The 19,174-nt window shown below is 39.0% G+C and overlaps 4 protein-coding genes and 1 pseudogene across 5 annotated transcripts; 3 read left to right on the plus strand and 2 right to left on the minus strand.

Moving 5' to 3' along the window:
* Positions 1–304: 304 nt before the first annotated feature.
* LOC121796980 (zinc finger MYM-type protein 1-like) lies at positions 305–883 on the minus strand. Its single transcript, XM_042195730.1, has one exon. The coding sequence runs from the start codon at positions 881–883 to the stop codon at positions 305–307; it is 579 nt and encodes a 192-aa protein (XP_042051664.1).
* A 1,031-nt stretch (positions 884–1,914) lies between these two features.
* On the plus strand, positions 1,915–3,676 carry LOC121795943 (annotated as a pseudogene).
* A 5,188-nt stretch (positions 3,677–8,864) lies between these two features.
* LOC121795931 (epoxide hydrolase A-like) lies at positions 8,865–11,076 on the plus strand. The gene is made up of 3 exons (XM_042194609.1): positions 8,865–9,425; positions 10,202–10,431; positions 10,698–11,076. The coding sequence occupies exons 1-3, from the start codon at positions 8,949–8,951 to the stop codon at positions 10,942–10,944; spliced, it is 954 nt and encodes a 317-aa protein (XP_042050543.1). The 5' UTR covers positions 8,865–8,948; the 3' UTR covers positions 10,945–11,076.
* A 133-nt stretch (positions 11,077–11,209) lies between these two features.
* On the plus strand, positions 11,210–12,877 carry LOC121795930 (epoxide hydrolase A-like). The gene is made up of 3 exons (XM_042194608.1): positions 11,210–11,767; positions 12,146–12,375; positions 12,542–12,877. Exons 1-3 carry the CDS (start codon positions 11,291–11,293, stop codon positions 12,795–12,797), a joined length of 963 nt encoding a protein of 320 aa, XP_042050542.1. The 5' UTR covers positions 11,210–11,290; the 3' UTR covers positions 12,798–12,877.
* Positions 12,878–12,915: 38 nt separating this feature from the next.
* LOC121795904 (protein GAMETE EXPRESSED 2-like) lies at positions 12,916–17,714 on the minus strand. Of its 2 annotated transcripts, none has more exons than XM_042194569.1 (16): positions 17,584–17,714; positions 17,193–17,519; positions 16,610–16,948; positions 16,203–16,529; positions 15,918–16,121; positions 15,794–15,846; positions 15,575–15,716; positions 15,169–15,477; positions 14,915–15,039; positions 14,618–14,838; positions 14,209–14,427; positions 13,917–14,134; positions 13,611–13,849; positions 13,357–13,513; positions 13,123–13,286; positions 12,916–13,051 (listed from the first exon to the last, which is right to left on the minus strand). In XM_042194569.1, the coding sequence occupies exons 1-16, from the start codon at positions 17,663–17,665 to the stop codon at positions 13,019–13,021; spliced, it is 3,159 nt and encodes a 1,052-aa protein (XP_042050503.1). In that variant the 5' UTR covers positions 17,666–17,714; the 3' UTR covers positions 12,916–13,018. The 2 variants fall into 2 exon arrangements, with proteins under 2 accessions (XP_042050503.1, XP_042050502.1); XM_042194568.1 differs by having other exon boundaries at positions 15,542–15,716.
* Between the last annotated feature and the right edge of the window lie 1,460 nt (positions 17,715–19,174).

The raw sequence follows: 19,174 nt of genomic DNA on the forward strand, positions 1-19,174 counted from the left end.
GAATCTCCCATCCATCCTCCCTCATTTTTTGTAGTTGATCTTTGGTTAAAGTGACAAGCATCATAGTATTAATGATGTCTTGATCTCTTCTTTGCAAAGCAAGACACAAATTGTTAGTGTACCCAAATATAGTAGTCATTAGTTGTGCCATAAACACGAAATCAAATGACTCTAGTAAGTACAAAATGCCTTGAGCTTTTCCCTTATCATCGAAAACAGAATCTTTCTTTCCAATCATCGTAAGAACTTCAAAGATTGTAGAAAATAAGTCCATGATATTCAAAAGAGTCTCGTAGTGAGAACTCTAACGAGTGTCTCCAGGCCTCTTCAAACTAAGTTCTTGATTCAACCCCGATCCCGATTCAAGTTCACCAATTTCCAAGGCTTGAGCAACTTTTTGTGCTTGAACTTCGTGAAGCAATTCATTTCTCTTACAAGAAACTCCAATTACATTCAACAAAATACTAACAGTTTCAAAAAGCCAACTACAATCATCGTTCTTTTTTGAAATGGCTACCAATGTTAGTTGAAGCTGGTGGGCAAAGCAATGTACGTAGTAAGCGCTTGGAGTATCTTTCATGATCAAAGTCTTGAGTCCATGTATCTCACCCTTCATGTTACTAGCCCCATCATATCCTTGCCCTCGAATCTTGGATGAGCTTAATGAATGTTCAACAAGTAAAGTCATAATTGCACTTCTAAGAGACAAAGATGTAGTATCACCAACATGCACAAGACCAATGAATCGTTCAACTACCTTTCCCCTTTTCTTTTCAACATAGCGCAAACAAAGAGCCAGTTGTTCCTTTTGGGACACATCACTAGATTCATCGGCTAATATAGCAAAGTAGTCATCACCAAGATCATCCACAATTATCTTCATTGTTTCTTTAGCACAATAATTGATGATGTCTTTTTGAATAGTTGGAGATGTCAATTGACAATTTCCAGGGGCATTTTCCAAAGTCACTTTTAAAATAACTTCATTATCCTTATTACTTAGGGCATCCACAAAATGTCTATTTATGTAGGGTGAAAGTTTTTTTTAATATATATAAATGCCCATTATCCTTATTACTTAGGGTTCGGCCCTTTTTGAGTTGGCCCATATAACTGGGCCTTCTTATTCATAATTGTAATTGAGTTTATTTACTCATTTTTCAAGTTAATTGTAGTGTATATGTATACATTACGTACATCCCTCCTACTTAATTGTAGTGTATATATAATACTATTAAAAAAAATATTTGGGGGTACACTCGTACCCCCTTTGTCCCCCCTCCCTCCGCCACTGCTAACGACCTACATAATCGAGAAAGCGTGTGGGCGGTCGCCTATTGCGCTGTGTCCTAGCTGTGTCTTGAAGATCATGACCCTCTGTGTCTTCCTCACGGTCTTGATGATGATCGGGCTGGTTTGACGATGGTGGAACAGGTATGTGGTGCGTATCAGTGCATCACATTCGACGAAAATCAATTCGATGAAATACCAACACGTCTATTGCTGGAGACATTTACTTGAGAGTTTCTTATTAATGATAAAACTTTAGAGTTACTTAATGTAACACATGCCCCTCATGGAGTACTATATGGAGTATAATTAATTGATTTACTAAATCTATTATTGGAGAATACCCCAAAAGAGAAAATAATAAATCAACTATATCCTTTATTAAATTGATTACGTGCATCACACTCGACAAAATCAACTTGCTGAAATGTCAAACACGTATATGTACATTAATGGAAAATATATAAAATAAAATGGTTGCTTCCACTTATTAACAATTACACAAGATGGGCAAAATATGTATATTTTAATGAAGATTGAGTCTAACTTACAGCTTTTGACGTGTTCGACTTGTAAACAATTACAAACATGAATAGAAATATTAATAAAGAGTGGTTTCCTGCCTCCTTCCTCTTCCACTTATCCATACGCAAGCTTCTTTATTTTTTTTTTCTTGTATAAGAGTTAGATTACCTCGGCAGCACAAACACACAAATGGAGAAAATAGTGCACAAACAGATTCCAGTCAACGGCCTGCAGATGCACGTGGCGGAGCTCGGCGAGGGGCCGGTGGTCCTCTTCGTCCACGGCTTCCCGGAGCTCTGGTACACGTGGCGCCACCAGATGGCGTTCGTGGCGGAGCGCGGCTACCGCGCGGTGGCCCCGGACATGAGGGGCTACGGCGAAACTACGGGCGCGCCGCTGGACGATCCGTCGAAGTCCAGCATAATGCACCTGGTGGGCGACCTGATCGGGCTGCTGGACGCGGTGGCGCCGAATGAGGAGAAGGTGTTTGTTGTTGGGCATGACTGGGGCGCCATTGTGACGTGGCATCTCGCCATGTACAGACCTGATAGAGTCAAGGCTTTGGTCAATCTCAGCGTTCCCTTCACTCCCAGGAATCCTCAGATGAATGCGGTTGAGTCGGCTCGCCAATTGTATGGTGATGATCACTATATCTACAGGTTTCAGGTTTGATCCTTCATTCTGCTCCTCTATTTTGGATGGCAGTTTGTATCTTGAAATTTTGTGAGGGAATTAATTAAACTGATTTAATTACTTGTTCTTGAATCTTTGGTTGCTCCATTTGTTTGACTTTTTGCAGAGGTATAACTATTAATCAGATTATAGAACCTTCATTTATTTGGTGGACTGTGTTTGGATAATTGGATTGGAGGTTGCTCATGGGGTGATGTATGTTGATTTTGGCACTAGAGATGTGATTTTAGGGGGAAGATTTGATCCTGAATTTCACTTGTTTTTACTTGGTTTTTCAAATCTAATTTGAAATTATAATAATTTGCTTGCTTGCTTGCTTTTAAGTTGTACTGTTGTAGTAATTCTCATATTTGTAGTATTCCATTTGTTCGACTTTTAATTGGATTATACAACCTCCATCTAATTGTTTGAGAACAAATTTTCTCAGCAGGTAAACTGAAACCTAAATTGAGTTAGATAATTAAAATTTAGTGACATATATATATATACATGTAAATTTTGCAGGAGGTGTGTTTGAGGAGGCTGGGACGAAGGAGGTTCTCAAGAACATTCTTTCGTACCGCGGCACTAGTCCATTTTACTTCCCTAAGGGACAAGGATTTAACTACTCCGTTGATAGAGCACCTTGGTTGACAGAGGATGATCTTGACTATTATGTTACCAAATTTGACAAGACTGGCTTCACCGGAGGAGTGAATTACTATCGTGCATTAGCCTTGTGAGCAGAACACTAGTTCATTATTTTCTCTCAATATTTCACATGTTCAAGTTAAGTAAACAACGGTTGCTTGTGTTGTTGCTAATTGCAGAGACTGGGAACTGAACGCCCCGTGGTCGGGAGGTGGAGTAACAGTGCCAACCAAGTATATCGTGGGGGAACTTGATTTTCTGTATCATGGTCCCGGGGTCCAAGATTACATACACGGAGGCGGGTTCAAGCAATTCGTGCCATTGTTGGAGGATGTGGTCGTGCTTGAAGGTGCTGCTCACTTTATCGGTGAAGAAAGGCCAGATGAGATCAACCAACATATATGTGCTTTTATCACCCAATTCTAATGTGTGCAACTTCAATTTCTCCTCCCTCTAATAAATTAATAATGTAGCTCCCATATATGTGTTGGAATAAAGGAAATTAATTCAGGAATATTACCACAAGAATTAAATTCAATCAATATCTTGTACTAATATGATAACAATATAGTATTTGTTTTCCATGTATACACATAGATAAATCTTGGGATGTCAATCGGGCAAGCACACCAGGTTACAGGTCTATCCACCTATTTGTGTAGGATTAGGAAATTTTCACCATACTAAATATTTATGTTTTGGGATAGCGCAGTGGGATAATTAGACTACTAACGATAAAATTAATATTTGATATATAATGATGAATGCTACTCATTTTAGAAGGTAAAACATTTACTCGTGAGAACTTTGGAATACACTATACTCTATTTTATTACAAAAGTCATTGTTAGATCCAGAGTTTCCATCGTGATGTTCCTCTTCGAGGAGATATTTGTGGTCTTCCTCCCTCGCGCACATTAGGTGGTGTGTACAATGTGCAACGAGCTCCACGAGAAGCAGGGAATGATGGACTGCCCATCCTGCCGAGCTCCACAAGTAAAGTCTTTAATTGTGACGAATGATATACTCCCTTCGTCCACGAAAAAAGTCTCATTCTACCATTTTGGGATGTAAACAAAAAATAGTCTCATTTCTAAAAATGGAAAGGATTTCTCTCCTACTTATCCATTTTTTCTCCACAGTTCTCTTACTTTACCCACTTTTTCCGCTCTTGTCTCTTACTTTACCAATTTCTCATTAAAATCCGTATCGTCCACAAATGAGATTGTTTTTTTAAGGAGGGAATACTTAAAACCAAACTTAAATTCAAAATTACAGGTTCATGTTTATTCATTAGGTACATTTTTGGTTATTGTTGGGCATTTAAGGCCTCTTGCCTCTTGGTGACTCTTTGAACCTCTTTTGACGACAAAACATAGACCAAATGATTAATCGTTTTCGATGCAGTTAGTATGTTGAATGTTTGAATTATTCTGTGTGTGACTAGTGTGAATGCATTGTAACTACAAAAACATAGCTAAACTTTTCGCGATCAAACCCAAAATTTTATATATTGAATATATAGACATTTTTGTTATTTACTATATTTAACAAGCTACTATAAGATAATATTTTAGGACGAAAACTAATTAGTAGGAGTGGGGGTGAGGGGTTGCAAAAGTCCAATTATTTGAATTATTGCATTTATTTACAAATAATACTCCTACTAATTACTCAAATATTATAATAATTATTTTTAGAGTTCTAAAATGAAGTACTATGAATCAAACAGTTTATATAGTCTTCATCTCCAATATACTCACAACAATTTAATTTGGGTTACATCATTAAATAATTTGTATTATGAAATAATTTTGCATCAAGAATAAAATAATGGAGATAAAGGAAATCATTAATTCCATTACAATGTGCTTGACCGGTTTAGTTTTATAATCATTAGAGTATGAAACTCTTTAGCATGACATATGTTGTTCGAGCGACTAGATGATCTGGTATGTTCCCGTTATCTAAATCTGATTAGTTGTTATTGTATGTTACTGGTATTCGCATTGGAATATAAGATATACGTTGGAGTAGTAATTTAATTTGAAAGAAAAAGATGAAAGGACAATTAGTGAATTATATTAGAAATGATTTAGAAGATGTTGGTGATATAGAAAAACTATCAAACTCCATAACTTGTGCAAAATGGTATATCTTTCCCATTTTTATAGTCATTCCTAACTTATTTTAGAATTCTCTACTTCATTCTTTTATATTCTAAATATCTTAATTTTTCTCTATAAAAATCTAGATATTCTCTTAAAGAATACTATCAATAATCTAGAGAATTCAACATCTAGATAATTCTCCTAAAAATATCTAGATACTCTAATTGCTTATACCTAGAGAATTGTACAAAATATATAAAGAGGGTCCCGTTAGGTTGACAACTATCTTAAATTGATAACTGACAATTATGTCAACAACCTATGTTATGGATGTCAACACGTAGACATTTGTATGCCAACTAAATGTAGTTGACATCTATATTTACATTTCAACAGAAGACATGTGTATGTCAGCTACATTTAGTTGACGTACAAATGTCTACGTGTTGACATTCATAATGTAGGTTGTCGACATAGCTGTCAATTATCTATTTAAGATAATTATCAACTAATCATATTCCTGTAAATATCTAGATATTTTCATTAAAAAATCAAGTTTATTCATTTTTATTCTTTTATATTTCTTAAATATGAGCCTAATCAATTTGTGATAATTAATGGCGGACGGAGGGAGTAGCTATTGTAGTGCATCACACTGTATGAAAATAATTGAAATAAAATACTCTTGATTCAAGTATAGTGCAGAAGAGTAGACACGAATAAGTGATTTTTTGTGTTAGAATGCTAATTAATGGCGGACAGAGGGAGTAGCTATTGTAGTGCATCGTTTGTTGGCGAAATCGGCGTCAATTTCGGCGTACCCATGCCGATTCGTGTGGTGACGCCGGTTCTAACGCCGATCCTCACGGCGCCATTGTAGGCCCCGGATCGGCGTCAGAATTAAATTTTTTTTTTCAAAAACACTATATATACGCCCTTTGGAAGTCATTTTCATTCGCACCACTTGTTTTAACGAGTACTCTCTCTATCTTTCTTTCTGTACAAGATCAATTTAAGAAATGAGTAATGCTGGTGGTAGTGGTGGTGGTAGTGATGGGGATGCTGATGAGTACGAGCGTATGCTGAACGAAGAGCTAGATGCCTATACGAGTCGTGAGGTTGATCGATGGATGCAGAGTTATATGCAGCCGCCGGTACCTCGTCAGACGGAGGCTCATATTCGACTCCAAAAGGATTTAATTGAAGAGTTATGGGCGCGGAGGATTGGAAGACATTAGTTTTTATTTAAATTTATGTAATTTTTTTAAATGTATTTTTTTAAAATTATTGTACTTTTTGAAATTTTAATAGTATTATTCAATTTTCCTGCATTTATCTCGTAAATTAAATTCCGTATGTTGCTACAATTGTAAATTAAATTTATATAATTGTTATTAGTGATGTGGATAGGCTATGTGAGGGCTATTTGATGTCCAGTTGCATGTCCAGATGATGTGGCAGGAGGATTTTAGTGCTGGATGATGTGGCAGTGAGAAGGCTATGTGATGGCTATGAGAGGTCCTAGACCATTGTGGATGCTCTTACAAAGGTAACTGCTTTATGCAATTCTCTATCTAGGCATGCACAAGGGTCGGGAACCGCCGGTTCCGTGCCCGAACCGGCGGGTCAAGGGTCGAGAAATCCATGAACCTGAACCGGCCCGCCTAGCTCCCGGCGGTTCCGGTTCAAAAAACCGGCTGTTTACGCGGCGGTTCAAAACCGCCGGTTTTCGGCTTGAACCGCCGGTTCCGGGCAGGTTCGACGGTTCAACGAATTTTTTTTTTTTTTGCATTTTTCAACTTTTCAATTTTAATCAAATTACATTACACTTTTCAAGTTTGTTTTTGTATGAAATGTGAGTAAATAAAATTGAAAAAATACGGCTAAAGTTGCAATTTTATTGAAATTGCATGTTTACAAATTACACGTTACAAGTTACAACAATTACAAATTGAAAACATATGGCGGTCTTGAAGTCTTAAACAAAATTTAAATACAAATGAGACTACTAGTGAAGAACTAATTACAAATGACAAGAAACGACGTTGAAGTTCTTAAACGTATAAGTGTATTATATATATACTCTTAACCGGCGAAGAAGATCTTTCTACATAACTAAATTAAGGACACCTTTAGCAATTCAACTTTAAATGTTGAGTTTCGTCTAACAATCAACAATTATAGTAGAATTGTCAAAAGTTTCCCTCATTTAGCCGTATAGAGAAATATACTTCATCGACTAGAGTATATACAAATACAATTATGTAATTGTATTTGCATATTTTTAAAGTAGGAATTAATGGGAAAAAAAAGAAATAAAAGAAAAAGGACTTGAGCTCAACTTAAATTAAAAATTTAAGTTGAGGTGCCTACGTATCCCAATTGCTCATTTGCATTAGGGAATCAAAGTCCACGTAGTTCTCTTACCTTACTTACCTATTTGGCTTGGCCGGCGGCGGTTGACGGTTGGCCTAATCTTCATCCCCGGTGAATTCATCTTGTGATCCCTCTTGACGATCATTCCAATCATTTCTTGTTCTCGGACGTCAGCTTTGGCACAATCATCAAGTAACATCACGGCTTCCATATTTTTCGCCGAGAGCTTACTTCTTGATTCATCCAAAACGCGCGAGCCAACACTAAAAGCGGACTCGACGGCGACGGTGGAAGCCGGAACAGAAAAAATCTCCTTGGCCATTGAAGCAAGGATGGGAAAATCTTTCTCGTGGGTTCCCCACCAATCGAGGACGTCGATTTGGGCGGGAGGAGTAGGACCTTCATCACCAAAGGAAAAGAGTGATTCAAAATATAAATCTAATTCACTGTCCATACCTGAGGACCTTCCGCCGGTGCTGTAGTTGTATAGGTCGGCTAGTTGGGATTGCGCGTCGGGGTCATCATAATCGGCTTGAAATGCAAAGCCATAGTTATGTTGTGGAGGAGGGGGTCTTCTGACTTGGTGAGTGGTGTTATACTTGGTTTCATATTCGGTGTAGAGAGAGCGCAAGTTATACTCGAGGTTTTGTTGCACAACTGACCCTACGACCTAGCCTCTGAAAAGTTGCCGGAACCGTCGAAAACCGGCTCCCGAACCGCCGGTTTACCCCGACAAACCGCTGGTTAACCCCTCAACCCGACGGTTTACCCCGCAAACCGCCGGTTCCAACGGCTATCCTAAACCGCTACGCGAACCCTACGAACCCCTAACCTACGAAACACTGTTCGATCCTTTGAACCGGCGGTTCGAACCGCCGAACCGCCGGTTCACGGTTCAATATATTGCCGAACCTGAACCGGCCCTTCCGACCCTTCAACCCGCCTGCCGGTTCATGAACCGGCGGGCCCGAACCGGCGGTTAACCGGCGGGCTGGGCCGGTTTGTGCATGCCTATCTCTATCAAGTATCAAACGACCAACAAACCGAAAGGAACTATTCATAAAGCTGAGAAAAGCATTGTTTAAATTACTTATTCATTTCTTCCAAAAAAAATTAATCTTATTTGTAGATGGTACTGTATTTTAATGAAAAATTGATAAAACAAAAAAGAGAAAAAAATATAAAATACTAATAGAAAAGGCCCCTTTCTAAAAAATTAAAGTTATGGCTTAACTTTTCACCAAACACATAGATAAGCAAAAACTTCTTTAGCAAAAGTTCAGTCAGTCAATACCTCCGTCGGCACCACCAAAAAAAAGGAAAATGGAGAAAATAGAGCACAAATTGATTCCCGTCAACGGCCTGCAGATGCACGTGGCGGAGCTCGGCGAGGGGCCGCTAGTCCTCTTCATCCACGGCTTCCCGGAGCTCTGGTACTCCTGGCGCCACCAGATGACGTTCGTGGCGGCGCGCGGTTACCACGCGGTGGCGCCGGATATGAGAGGCTACGGCGAAACCACTGGCGCGCCGCTGGATGACCCGTCGAAATTCACCATCATGCACCTGGTGGGCGACCTAATCGCGCTGCTGAACGCGGTGGCGCCGAATGAAGAGAAGGTGTTTGTTGTTGGGCATGACTGGGGCGCCAACGTGGCTTGGCATCTCGCTATGTACAGGCCTGATAGAGTCAGGGCTTTGGTCAATCTCAGCATGCCTTTTACTCCCAGGAATCCTGCGATGAATGCGGTTGAGTCGTATCAGAAATTGTTTGGCGATGATCACTATATTTGCAGGTTTCAGGTTGGCAATCGTTTCTTGCTTAGTTTACATTTTCTGTTTAGATTCTTCATTCTGCTCTTACTTTGTTTACATTTTCTGTTTAGAATGATTTATTACATTGTCCTACAATTTTTGTTGGAAAAAATAGAATAATGTGCTTTAAGTTGTAGTTCTTCGATTTGTATTCAATTTGTTAGCTCATTTTCCCTCAAGATCCGAAAGGTAGAACCATCAATTGGATTATAGAACGGTTGTATAGATTCTTAAATTTGCTTTTCGGGTTGTGAACATTGAATTTTTACCACTAAAGATGTGATTTTTGGGGAAGATTTGTGGTTGGTTTGGATCTTGAATTGCAGTGATGAGCTTAGAATGATTTGGTCACTTGCTTTAAATAGTAAAAACTTGCAGTTTGCTTGGTTCTTGAATTTTTAATAGGAGAATAGAACCATTTACTTTCTTTTGAATTGTAGTTCCTTGCATTCCTTTTGTTCGAGTAGTGATTGGATTTTACGATCTTGATTTTTATGATTATGAGGTAAAGACCTAGTGAAGAAGAGCCATGGATCTTGATTGTCTTGTTGTAGAGAATGCTGATCTGAAATTTGAACATTTATATTTATTCCCAACAACAAACCATTCTTTAATCACTTGCATGTAATCTCATATTTTAGTATCTCATTAATTCTTGAGAACAAAGTTTCTAATCTTGGAGGGAGAGTTTACATGGAAACTTTTGGGACCTAAGTTGCCTAGATACTTAAAACTTTTGATGCTTATTCTTGTAAATGTTGCAGGAACCCGGTGATATAGAAGCTGAGTTTATGAAGGTTGGCACCAAGGAGGTTCTCAAGAACATGCTTTCATTCCGTGAGCCTGCTCCCCTGTTCTTCCCTAAGGGCAAAGGATTTACCTACTCCACTGATAGAGCACCTTGGTTGACGGAGCATGATCTTCAATATTATGTTAGCAGATTCGAGAACAGTGGCTTCACCGGAGGAGTGAATTACTATCGTGCGCTTCCTTTGTGAGCATTTCCTCATCACTTGTGGTTTTGTTGCCTTCATCACTTTTACTGAAAATTGCATTAGGGATCTTGGTTTCTTCATATGAAAATTGCATTAGGGAGTACATGGACGGCTTGAGTATCTGTATTGTCAAGCTTTATTCAATTAACCGTTTTTTTTTCAACCATTATGGACCCGACATTGGAGTAGCCCATCTCATTTATAGCCTTATCTAGACTAAGATACCTAATTCTACTAGCGCTTACTTCTACTTGTGTTGCTGCAGAAACTGGGAACTGAACGCCCCCTGGTCAGGAGCTGGAGTAACAGTGCCAACGAAGTTCATTACCGGGGAATTCGACCTTGTTTATCATATCCCTGGGACCAAAGATTTCATACACGGAGGTGGATTCAAGAAATTCGTGCCGTTGTTGGAGGACGTGGTCGTTCTTGAAGGTGCTGCTCACTTTGTCAATCAAGAAAGGCCAGACGAGATCAATGAACTTATATATGCTTTTATAAAGCAGTTCTAATCACTGGAATCGCATTAGACTAGGCTTCAAGCTTATGTATACAACTTCGACTTCTTCTTCTTCCCCTAATAAATGTATGAGTAATGTAGCTTGACATATGTTGTTCAAAAGAGTTGATGAATTTGGTTGGTATATCCCCTTACCGTTTATCCACTTACATTTGTTTCTTAGAATTTTCAAAGTTTGGATAGTGTAGAACAATCTCAGTATCTCATTGGCTGCTGCGACCAACGGCGGCTTCAACAATTTGACCATTGACTAATAAGTATTTTATAATTGTATTAGTCTTAACTCTTAACTGCTGATGGATGAAGGGAAAGACTTTTGTTTGTAGTGAGAAAAGAAAATGGAAAACATAGAGCACAGACTGATTCCCGTCAACGGCTTGCAGATGCACGTGGCGGAGGTGGGCGAGGGGCCGCTAGTGCTCTTCATCCACGGCTTCCCGAAGCTCTGGTACTCATGGCGCCACCAGATGACTTTCGTGGCGGCGCAAGGTTACCACGCGGTGGCGCCGGATATGAGAGGCTACGGAGAAACCACAGGCGCGCGGCTGGATGACCCATCGAAATTCGCCATAATGCACCTGGTTGGCGACCTGATCGCGCTGCTGAACGCTGTTGCGCCGAATGAAGAGAAGGTGTTTGTTGTTGGGCATGACTGGGGCGCCAACGTGGCTTGGCATCTCGCTATGTATCGGCCTGATAGAGTCAGGGCTTTGGTCAATCTAAGCGTGCCTTTTTTCCCCGGAAATCCTGAGGCGAATCCGGTTGAGGCGTTTCGGAAATTGTATGGTGATGATCACTATATCTGCAGGTTTCAGGTTGGCTATCGTTCTTACTTAGATTACATTTTGTGTCTGGATTCTTCATTCTGCTATTGGCGTGGCTGAACTCTATGTATGCACCTTGAATATGATCAGTGACGAAACTATAATGATTTACTATTACTTAGTTCTTCAGTCTCTAAATTGTTGTTCTTCGTATTTGTATTCAATTTGTTTGACTATTTTCCTGCAAGATCCTTTCTCTCAGTTGAGGTCTTGAGATAGAAGTACAAACCAAAGCATTCTGTAATCCTTCACATGTATTAGTATGTCTCATTTCTTGAAAACATATTTTCTGATCTTGGAGGCAAAGTTTAGATGGAACATGAAGCTATTTAAATTTTTAGATGCATATTTTTCTTGTAAATTTTGCAGGAGCCTGGTGATATAGAAGCTGAGTTTAAGAAGGTTGGCACCAAAGAAGTTCTCAAGAACATTCTGTCATACCGCGAGCCTGCTCCCCTTTTCTTCCCCAAGGGCAAAGGATTTATCTACTCCACCGATAGAGCGCCTTGGTTGACAGAGGATGATCTTGACTATTATGTTACCAGATTTGACAAGACTGGCTTCACCGGAGGAGTGAACTACTATCGTGTGTTTGTCTTGTGAGTAGTTTTTATTGCCTCCATCACTTTAGATGAAAATTTCATCCAATTTATATCCTTATCTCTTTATCTAATGAGCTCCGTTAATCAGAGTAGCTGATCTCATTTATGGCCTTATCCGGCCTAATTCTACTACCATTCATTTCTACTTTCTTGTGATTTACAGAAACTGTGAACTGAACGCCCCCTGGTCAGGAGCTGGAGTCACAGTGCCGTCGAAGTTCATCACCGGGGAATTTGACCCTACCTATCATCTTCCTGGGACCAAAGATTTCATACACGGAGGCGGATTCAAGCAATTCGTGCCATTGTTGGAGGACGTGGTCGTGCTTGAAGGAGCTGCTCACTTTATCAATCAAGAAAGGCCAGATGAGATCAACCAACATATATATGATTTTATAAAACAGTTCGAAACAAAATAGTCACTATAATCATATGATGTTAGGCTTCTAGATCATGTGAACAACTTCTTCTAGATGATAAACAGGTTATTTGTTCACAAGCATTTAGCCATGACTCTACAAGTCAATTTAAGATAACCACTATATGTACATCCAATTACAATGAGCTAACAATAAACTAAAATTTGGATAAGTAGAAACTTGTTGGAGCTTCAGTTCTGTCTTCCACATATGCATGGCAACTACATCTCATTTTTAGAAGCATCCATATCCAGCTGCAAATGCAACATCATTTAGAATTTTATTCTTCTTCTATATAAAATATTAGAATAAAAAATCAGCTTACATTTTCTTTTGAAGAATGTTCAAGTTTGGATAGCTCAATCTCCTTAGCCTTCCTCCTCCTCTTCTCCCGGGCTAAAACAACGGCACATTTGCATATGAAGTACAGAAGCAGCAACCCAAGAGAGATCACAAGTATCGATTCGACTACGATAGCAGATCCTAAAACTGCACCAAAACTCAAATTAGTTTTTCTTTTTCTCTCTATTTTAAGCCTGAAACTATGATCACATCTTACTATGAGCTGCCAATGAACTCATGGGCTTGTATCGTACGAGGTTTACTGTTGACTCAGCAAACAGAGGCGTCGACATCATCTGATCACAGTTAGGGTAGCATCCATGGTTACCAAGATCATTCACTGTCAGTGTCAACACAGCTCCATGCTGGCCTTCCTGCAGAGTGAGAGGGAGAGAGGGATAAAGCATTTAGGTTAAACGAGGATGAAATTCGTTGTGCCATTGTAGCGCTATGAATTCCTAATGGACTCACATGGTAAGATAGCTTCTGCAAGATACTGTTGCATTCCTCAATTGCACCCATAAATCTGATCCCCTTTGCTCTCACCATGAAATGCTTTGATATTGTAACAAATGTTTGGAGAGGCTGCCATTGATAGCTGCTCTTCATCTTCAACTCAGTTGATGCGACGAGCTCTGCAGGGAGGCTCGTCGACAGGAATCCATCGCTCACCTCCATCGTCAACACGATCAAGAAACGAGAATGGTTTCCTACACCTCAAAAGCATTATAAAATTTTAAAACTACTTGATTTCTTTGAGAAAGGTTCGATTATTACCTGGAAAGTTCTGAAGATCAGGGTCGTGAACACCAGCAGAATTCTCACGAAAAATCTGCACTCCATCACTTGTATCATTTAATACGACGAATGATGGGGCGTTTATCACAGGAGCGTCGTTCACAGGCTGCACGAAGATGGGAACGTTGATATCGTTCCTCCCATTGCTGTTCTCGGAATAAAGTGTGATCATATCATCACCATAGAAATCATGGTTTCTGTCACAAAGGGAAGCAAATCAGACCATGTTTTTATCCACAAACACAGACACGAAGTGATCATATCTATGTACCCAGAATATTGGATAGATTGCAGGGCTGAGTTTACTACATCAATACAACCAATCAGCTTCAGTTCATCAACCTTTTTATGGACTGAAAGTTTGTCCCAATTAGGCCTCCAAAACTGCACTTGCGTAGGAGATAGCTGAACTGTACCAGATTTTGAGCTCAGTGTGACACTTATGTTTTCTCCCAAGTCAGAATAAGTAACTTCAAATCCATTAAAACCACTGCATGAGTTAAAACATAGTCTACCATGAGATTAGCACAACGTCGAGCATCTGTCGGACTGGTTTATTTAATAAACTATTACTAGGTGTTGTAAGATTTGTGAGATCTATAGGAAAAGATTTCTTGAAACTTCTATCAGACATGGAGGATATCATAGACTACAGTTCAGAGGCAAGCTTTCTTTCTTACCCGAATGTGGGACTAACGCCCTCTTCTACAGCTTGCAAGCTGCTCGGGATTGAAGCAAAGTGAGGTGGTCTGCAGACGATGAGCAAACCCACAGCAGCAGAGGCAAGGTTCCCATTTGAATCGGACATCGTATAAGAGAAATCATCATTCCCATAGAAATCCTTATATGGCGTGTACCTAAAGACACTGCTTCCGTACAGTAGGAGTGAACCATGCCTTGGCTGCAAAACCAAACCAATCACACCAGATAAACATGGTTGATAAATTTAAGGAACAACTCAAATCATTTCTTTCCACCTTGGAATATTCAACAATTGTTGCATTTGCACCAGAAAAAGAGTCATTTCTCATAACATCAAAATCAAGTGCCTCATCCTCCCAAATGGAAGCTGTGTCATTGCGAGCTACAGGAAAATACTCATCTGCACAATGATTTTTACGACTTGGTGGTTATAAAGGAGAGATGGTTATCTTATCTTTACCAAGTCGATATGGGACTAGTAGAGAACACAAACTGTAGTCCTAACCAAGCCTCAGACGACATTACTTACAGTTATAGACGTGAACACCAAAGGGACATGGCACGAAGCGCTCTCCCTTATAAGAAGCACACAGCTCATAGGTTCCAATATCATTTGCAAGATACTTAACCGTGTACAACCCATTGTTGTTGTCAGCAAAATCCCATGTAGAGAAGGCAGATTTGTTGATTGAAGCGATTTCCAATCTCAAGTGTGATTCTTGTAAAAGCACAGGATTGGAATAGGAATCCACGAGGCGTACAACTATGTCATTTTTCACCATCTTCGCCACTTTCTCTGAAAACCTCACCACCCCGGAGAGTGAGACATTGACAGCCCCTGCATCAGCCACGAACATCAGGATGAAGAACATAAGCATCGGCTTGTTATAAAACATACCTACTGACATCATTGCTAAGAACTTTTGAATGGGAACCTGCAGTCACTTCCTTTCTAAATGCACGACCACCATTCAAGGCGATGTTCCCACAAAAAACATGCATCTCATGCAAGCCGCTCTTCTCAGATTTATAACTAACATCAAAGTCGCTAGCCTTGAAATTCCAGTTATTGTTTATCTGTCAACTACCAAAATTCTTGTGATCTGTATCATCTGATGGGAAACAGAAGAAAAGAGATCTAGAAATAAACTTACATTGTTTCTGGTAGCAATCACTCCATGATTCAATTTTCCAGAGGAGAAGCTTCCTGTAGAAGAGAATCGAGGTGCATGATTTTCCTATAATACTAGAACAAAAATATGCTGTATGAATTCATACCATTAGACGCCCTTATTTGTATTCTTGGTTGTATAATCTGTGAATCAGACACCTGCATAATGTGAACTCGAAGGTATTCTAGCTGAACCTGAGAAGGATACCAATAGGCATCCCTCAGAAAAATTGAAAACTTTGCAGTTTCACCAACAACAGAGCTATTTAAACCCGATCCATTAACTATGCTGTTAACTCCATCGCAGTAACCTGTTTTAGTCATCCAGAAAAAGTCCTTGTTGAGAAACGAATGCCCGTAAATGAGGAAGTTGAGTATTTTCTCTCGAGTACCTATATATACAGTGAAATCATATGGTGTGTTGGAGATCAGGGTGTTCTTCTCCTTATCTGATATAATGAGTGTGAAGTTCCCAGGCTCATATAGGGTGAAGGAGAACGACTGAGTTCCAAGGGCGACGTCTCTGAAGAGAAGATCAGATAAAGGCATGGACAGATTGGTTCCCTTCTCGAAAACTTCAAGGTCGAATTCATATGATCCAGAAACCAAGTTCCCATATTGATCATGCTGGTGGATTAACCCTTCCATCTTCGAGAACAGTTGAAAATGTTTCGTTTCCACCTTCAGCCGAGCTTCACAGTGGGAGATATCCAGTTTCCCTGCAGGGAAAGTTGATAGATATCAATCTAAGAGTTAATAGAAAAATGGAGCATTCAAGACTATGAAATGTGTGAACCACCTGGATGCACCATGAACGGTAGTGGCGATCCGTGCAGTGTTTGGTTTTCGGTTTCTACATGAAGGAGGAGGCTTCCTGCCGTAGCTGCAATGAACTCAAGGCAGAGGTATTGTTGCTCATTCCATCCTTTGAAAGATGTGTTGAGCAGAGTTGTTGGGATTCCATCCGAGGTCGTTGCAGATAATGAGAAAGTGTAGTCTCTTGATCCTTCACTGGTTGAAGTGACCTCGTTGCCAAATGCATCTCTGGGGAGGATGAACACTTCAGCCCTCGTTCCAGCTACGAACTCATCTGCCCCGTCTCCCCACGACAAAATCCCTGCTGCCGGATACATTTTCCCTACACATTTGCTCAAAATTGTAGATCATAACTAGTAAGAAATGAGCCAATCCAACCCAAATTAAACACACATTTCCCTTTTCTACTAGTTTTCACTAGACAGATCAATTAATTTGTGCATAACTAGTCAAAAATGAGCCAATCCAAATCCAACAAAACTGCACAATCAATCCTCTTTCTTCATGAAGCACCAATTAATTTGTGCATAATTTGAATTGCTAGGATTTGAATAAAGAGAAAAAACCTGGGTTGACTTGAAAGTGCAAGGAGGAATCGAAGATGCGAAAATGGTCATCAACGATGAGCACATCGAAGAGACCAACCATGAGAGGGCTGAAAGTGATTCTCCAATCGTCGATTCCGCCATCCAAATGCAAAGAAACCCCAGTTATAAAACTGCTATTTCCTATCTTATCATTCACTATCAAATAAGGACTAAACTCAAATTCATATTTCCCCTTATCGTAATTCCCAATAACTCTCACATTGATCGTTGCAATGTCGCCTGCTTCGAAATCGCCTTCATCATTCCGCCAACTGAATATAAAAACAGGCAATTCCACTGCGCCATCTGCACGAAACAAACAGGATCAGAGAAAATTTCTGAAAATTGGGAGGGATTTTGGCAAGTGTACCTGAATTTGCGTATTGGGGATTGAGAGAGAATGCAAAGAAGGCAGTGAGAGAGAGTGATAGCAGAAGAATTTGGGACGCCATTGTTAATGTGATTTGGTCGTTTTTTTCAGTTTTGGTACGAACATGATGAGAGAAAGTAGGAGTAATGGATTTCAAGGCGGGGAAGTTTAAAATACCTTTATACAAACAAAACATTTGAGAATTTTTCTTATTAAATAAATAAAATAATTTTTATAATTCAAAATTGCTTAAAAGATGATTTTTTGGTATACTCCTAATCAGTATAAAAATTCTAAATTTTTTTGGTATACTCCTAATTAGTACACATTTTAAGCTTTTTAAGAACAAGTAATTTGCTTCACCGAATGAACTATTTAAATAAATTTAATTCGTATATTGTTTATTTGCATATTACAACATACGCCGTTAAGTTTATAATTATATAGATTTGTTGTCCAATCCCAACTATTCAAATAAAATTATCATGCAGTTTATAGTAGAAGTATTAATTAAAACGTACTCTAGTAAGTGTTACTTGGTGGAGTTGAATCTGGGTTTTTAGTTTATTAGATTATTTAATAGAGTTGCATTTATTAACCAACATAAATTTAGCCCCTGGCTTGATGGGATGAGATGGCCATTTATTTATTTCTGGAGATTTTGTAAAAGAAAAAAAAAATAAGTGAACGCAGTCCATTTCTTCTCCCTTGGGCTTAGTGTGATGAGAGGGGGGATTTATGTTTAGAGGCCAATCGTTGTGGAATGTTTAAGCCCAACAAAAATTGGAGAAAACAATAGTAGTGCTACTAAATAAATCCAAATGTTTAAGTGGTGGGATACTTATAACTAGATATGTCAATCGAATCAGTCCGACGGATTTTAGGTCAATCCTATTTAGGTTGTGGGTTAATCGGGTATGGACTAATTGAACTGAGATTTTATTGAGTTATAAATTTTCATTCAATCCATAAACGTTCGGATTTATGGCTAGCTCTATGGGCTAATTGGATTGCTTACGGTAAAATTAACATGTGATCAAACTCATGCACAATGATGAAAATACTCACATTTACAAAATGCAAAACATTTAATGATGAGAATCTTGGATATATGTTTTAGCTCGAAAATTGATTTTTCTCTCTTCTCATTCTCTTAGGCTTCTGTCTCCAATTCTAGATTAAATCCTAACTATTCCTATAAGATTTGTCCACACAAATATCAGTATATGAGTCTGAGAATAGGTGAGAAGATCAGTGATCGAGTACAGACATGGCATGCGTAGAGTGTCTAGGAGAGACGTGTTAAATGTCCAAGGTGAGTGATTCCCTTGATTTTTTTCAGCGGATAGAAATTGTTAAATAAGCACGATCATTAATTGCATAAAATTAATTTAGGAAGAAGTCTAGTAACATATGTTCAAGCTATTTTGAATTAAGTTAGGATTAAGTAGCTATTTCCACTCCTATGATTTGTATGTCTTGCTTTCCTTGCTTTTTTTACTCTGTTCCGTTTTATCTGTTAATATAGTACTTCTTTTGTTCCACAATGGTGGACGAGTTTCTTTACGACACGCGATTTAAGAATAATTAT

The sequence above is a fragment of the Salvia splendens genome, chromosome 3 (assembly GCF_004379255.2).
Source record: "Salvia splendens isolate huo1 chromosome 3, SspV2, whole genome shotgun sequence".
Taxonomy (NCBI): Eukaryota; Viridiplantae; Streptophyta; class Magnoliopsida; order Lamiales; family Lamiaceae; genus Salvia; species Salvia splendens.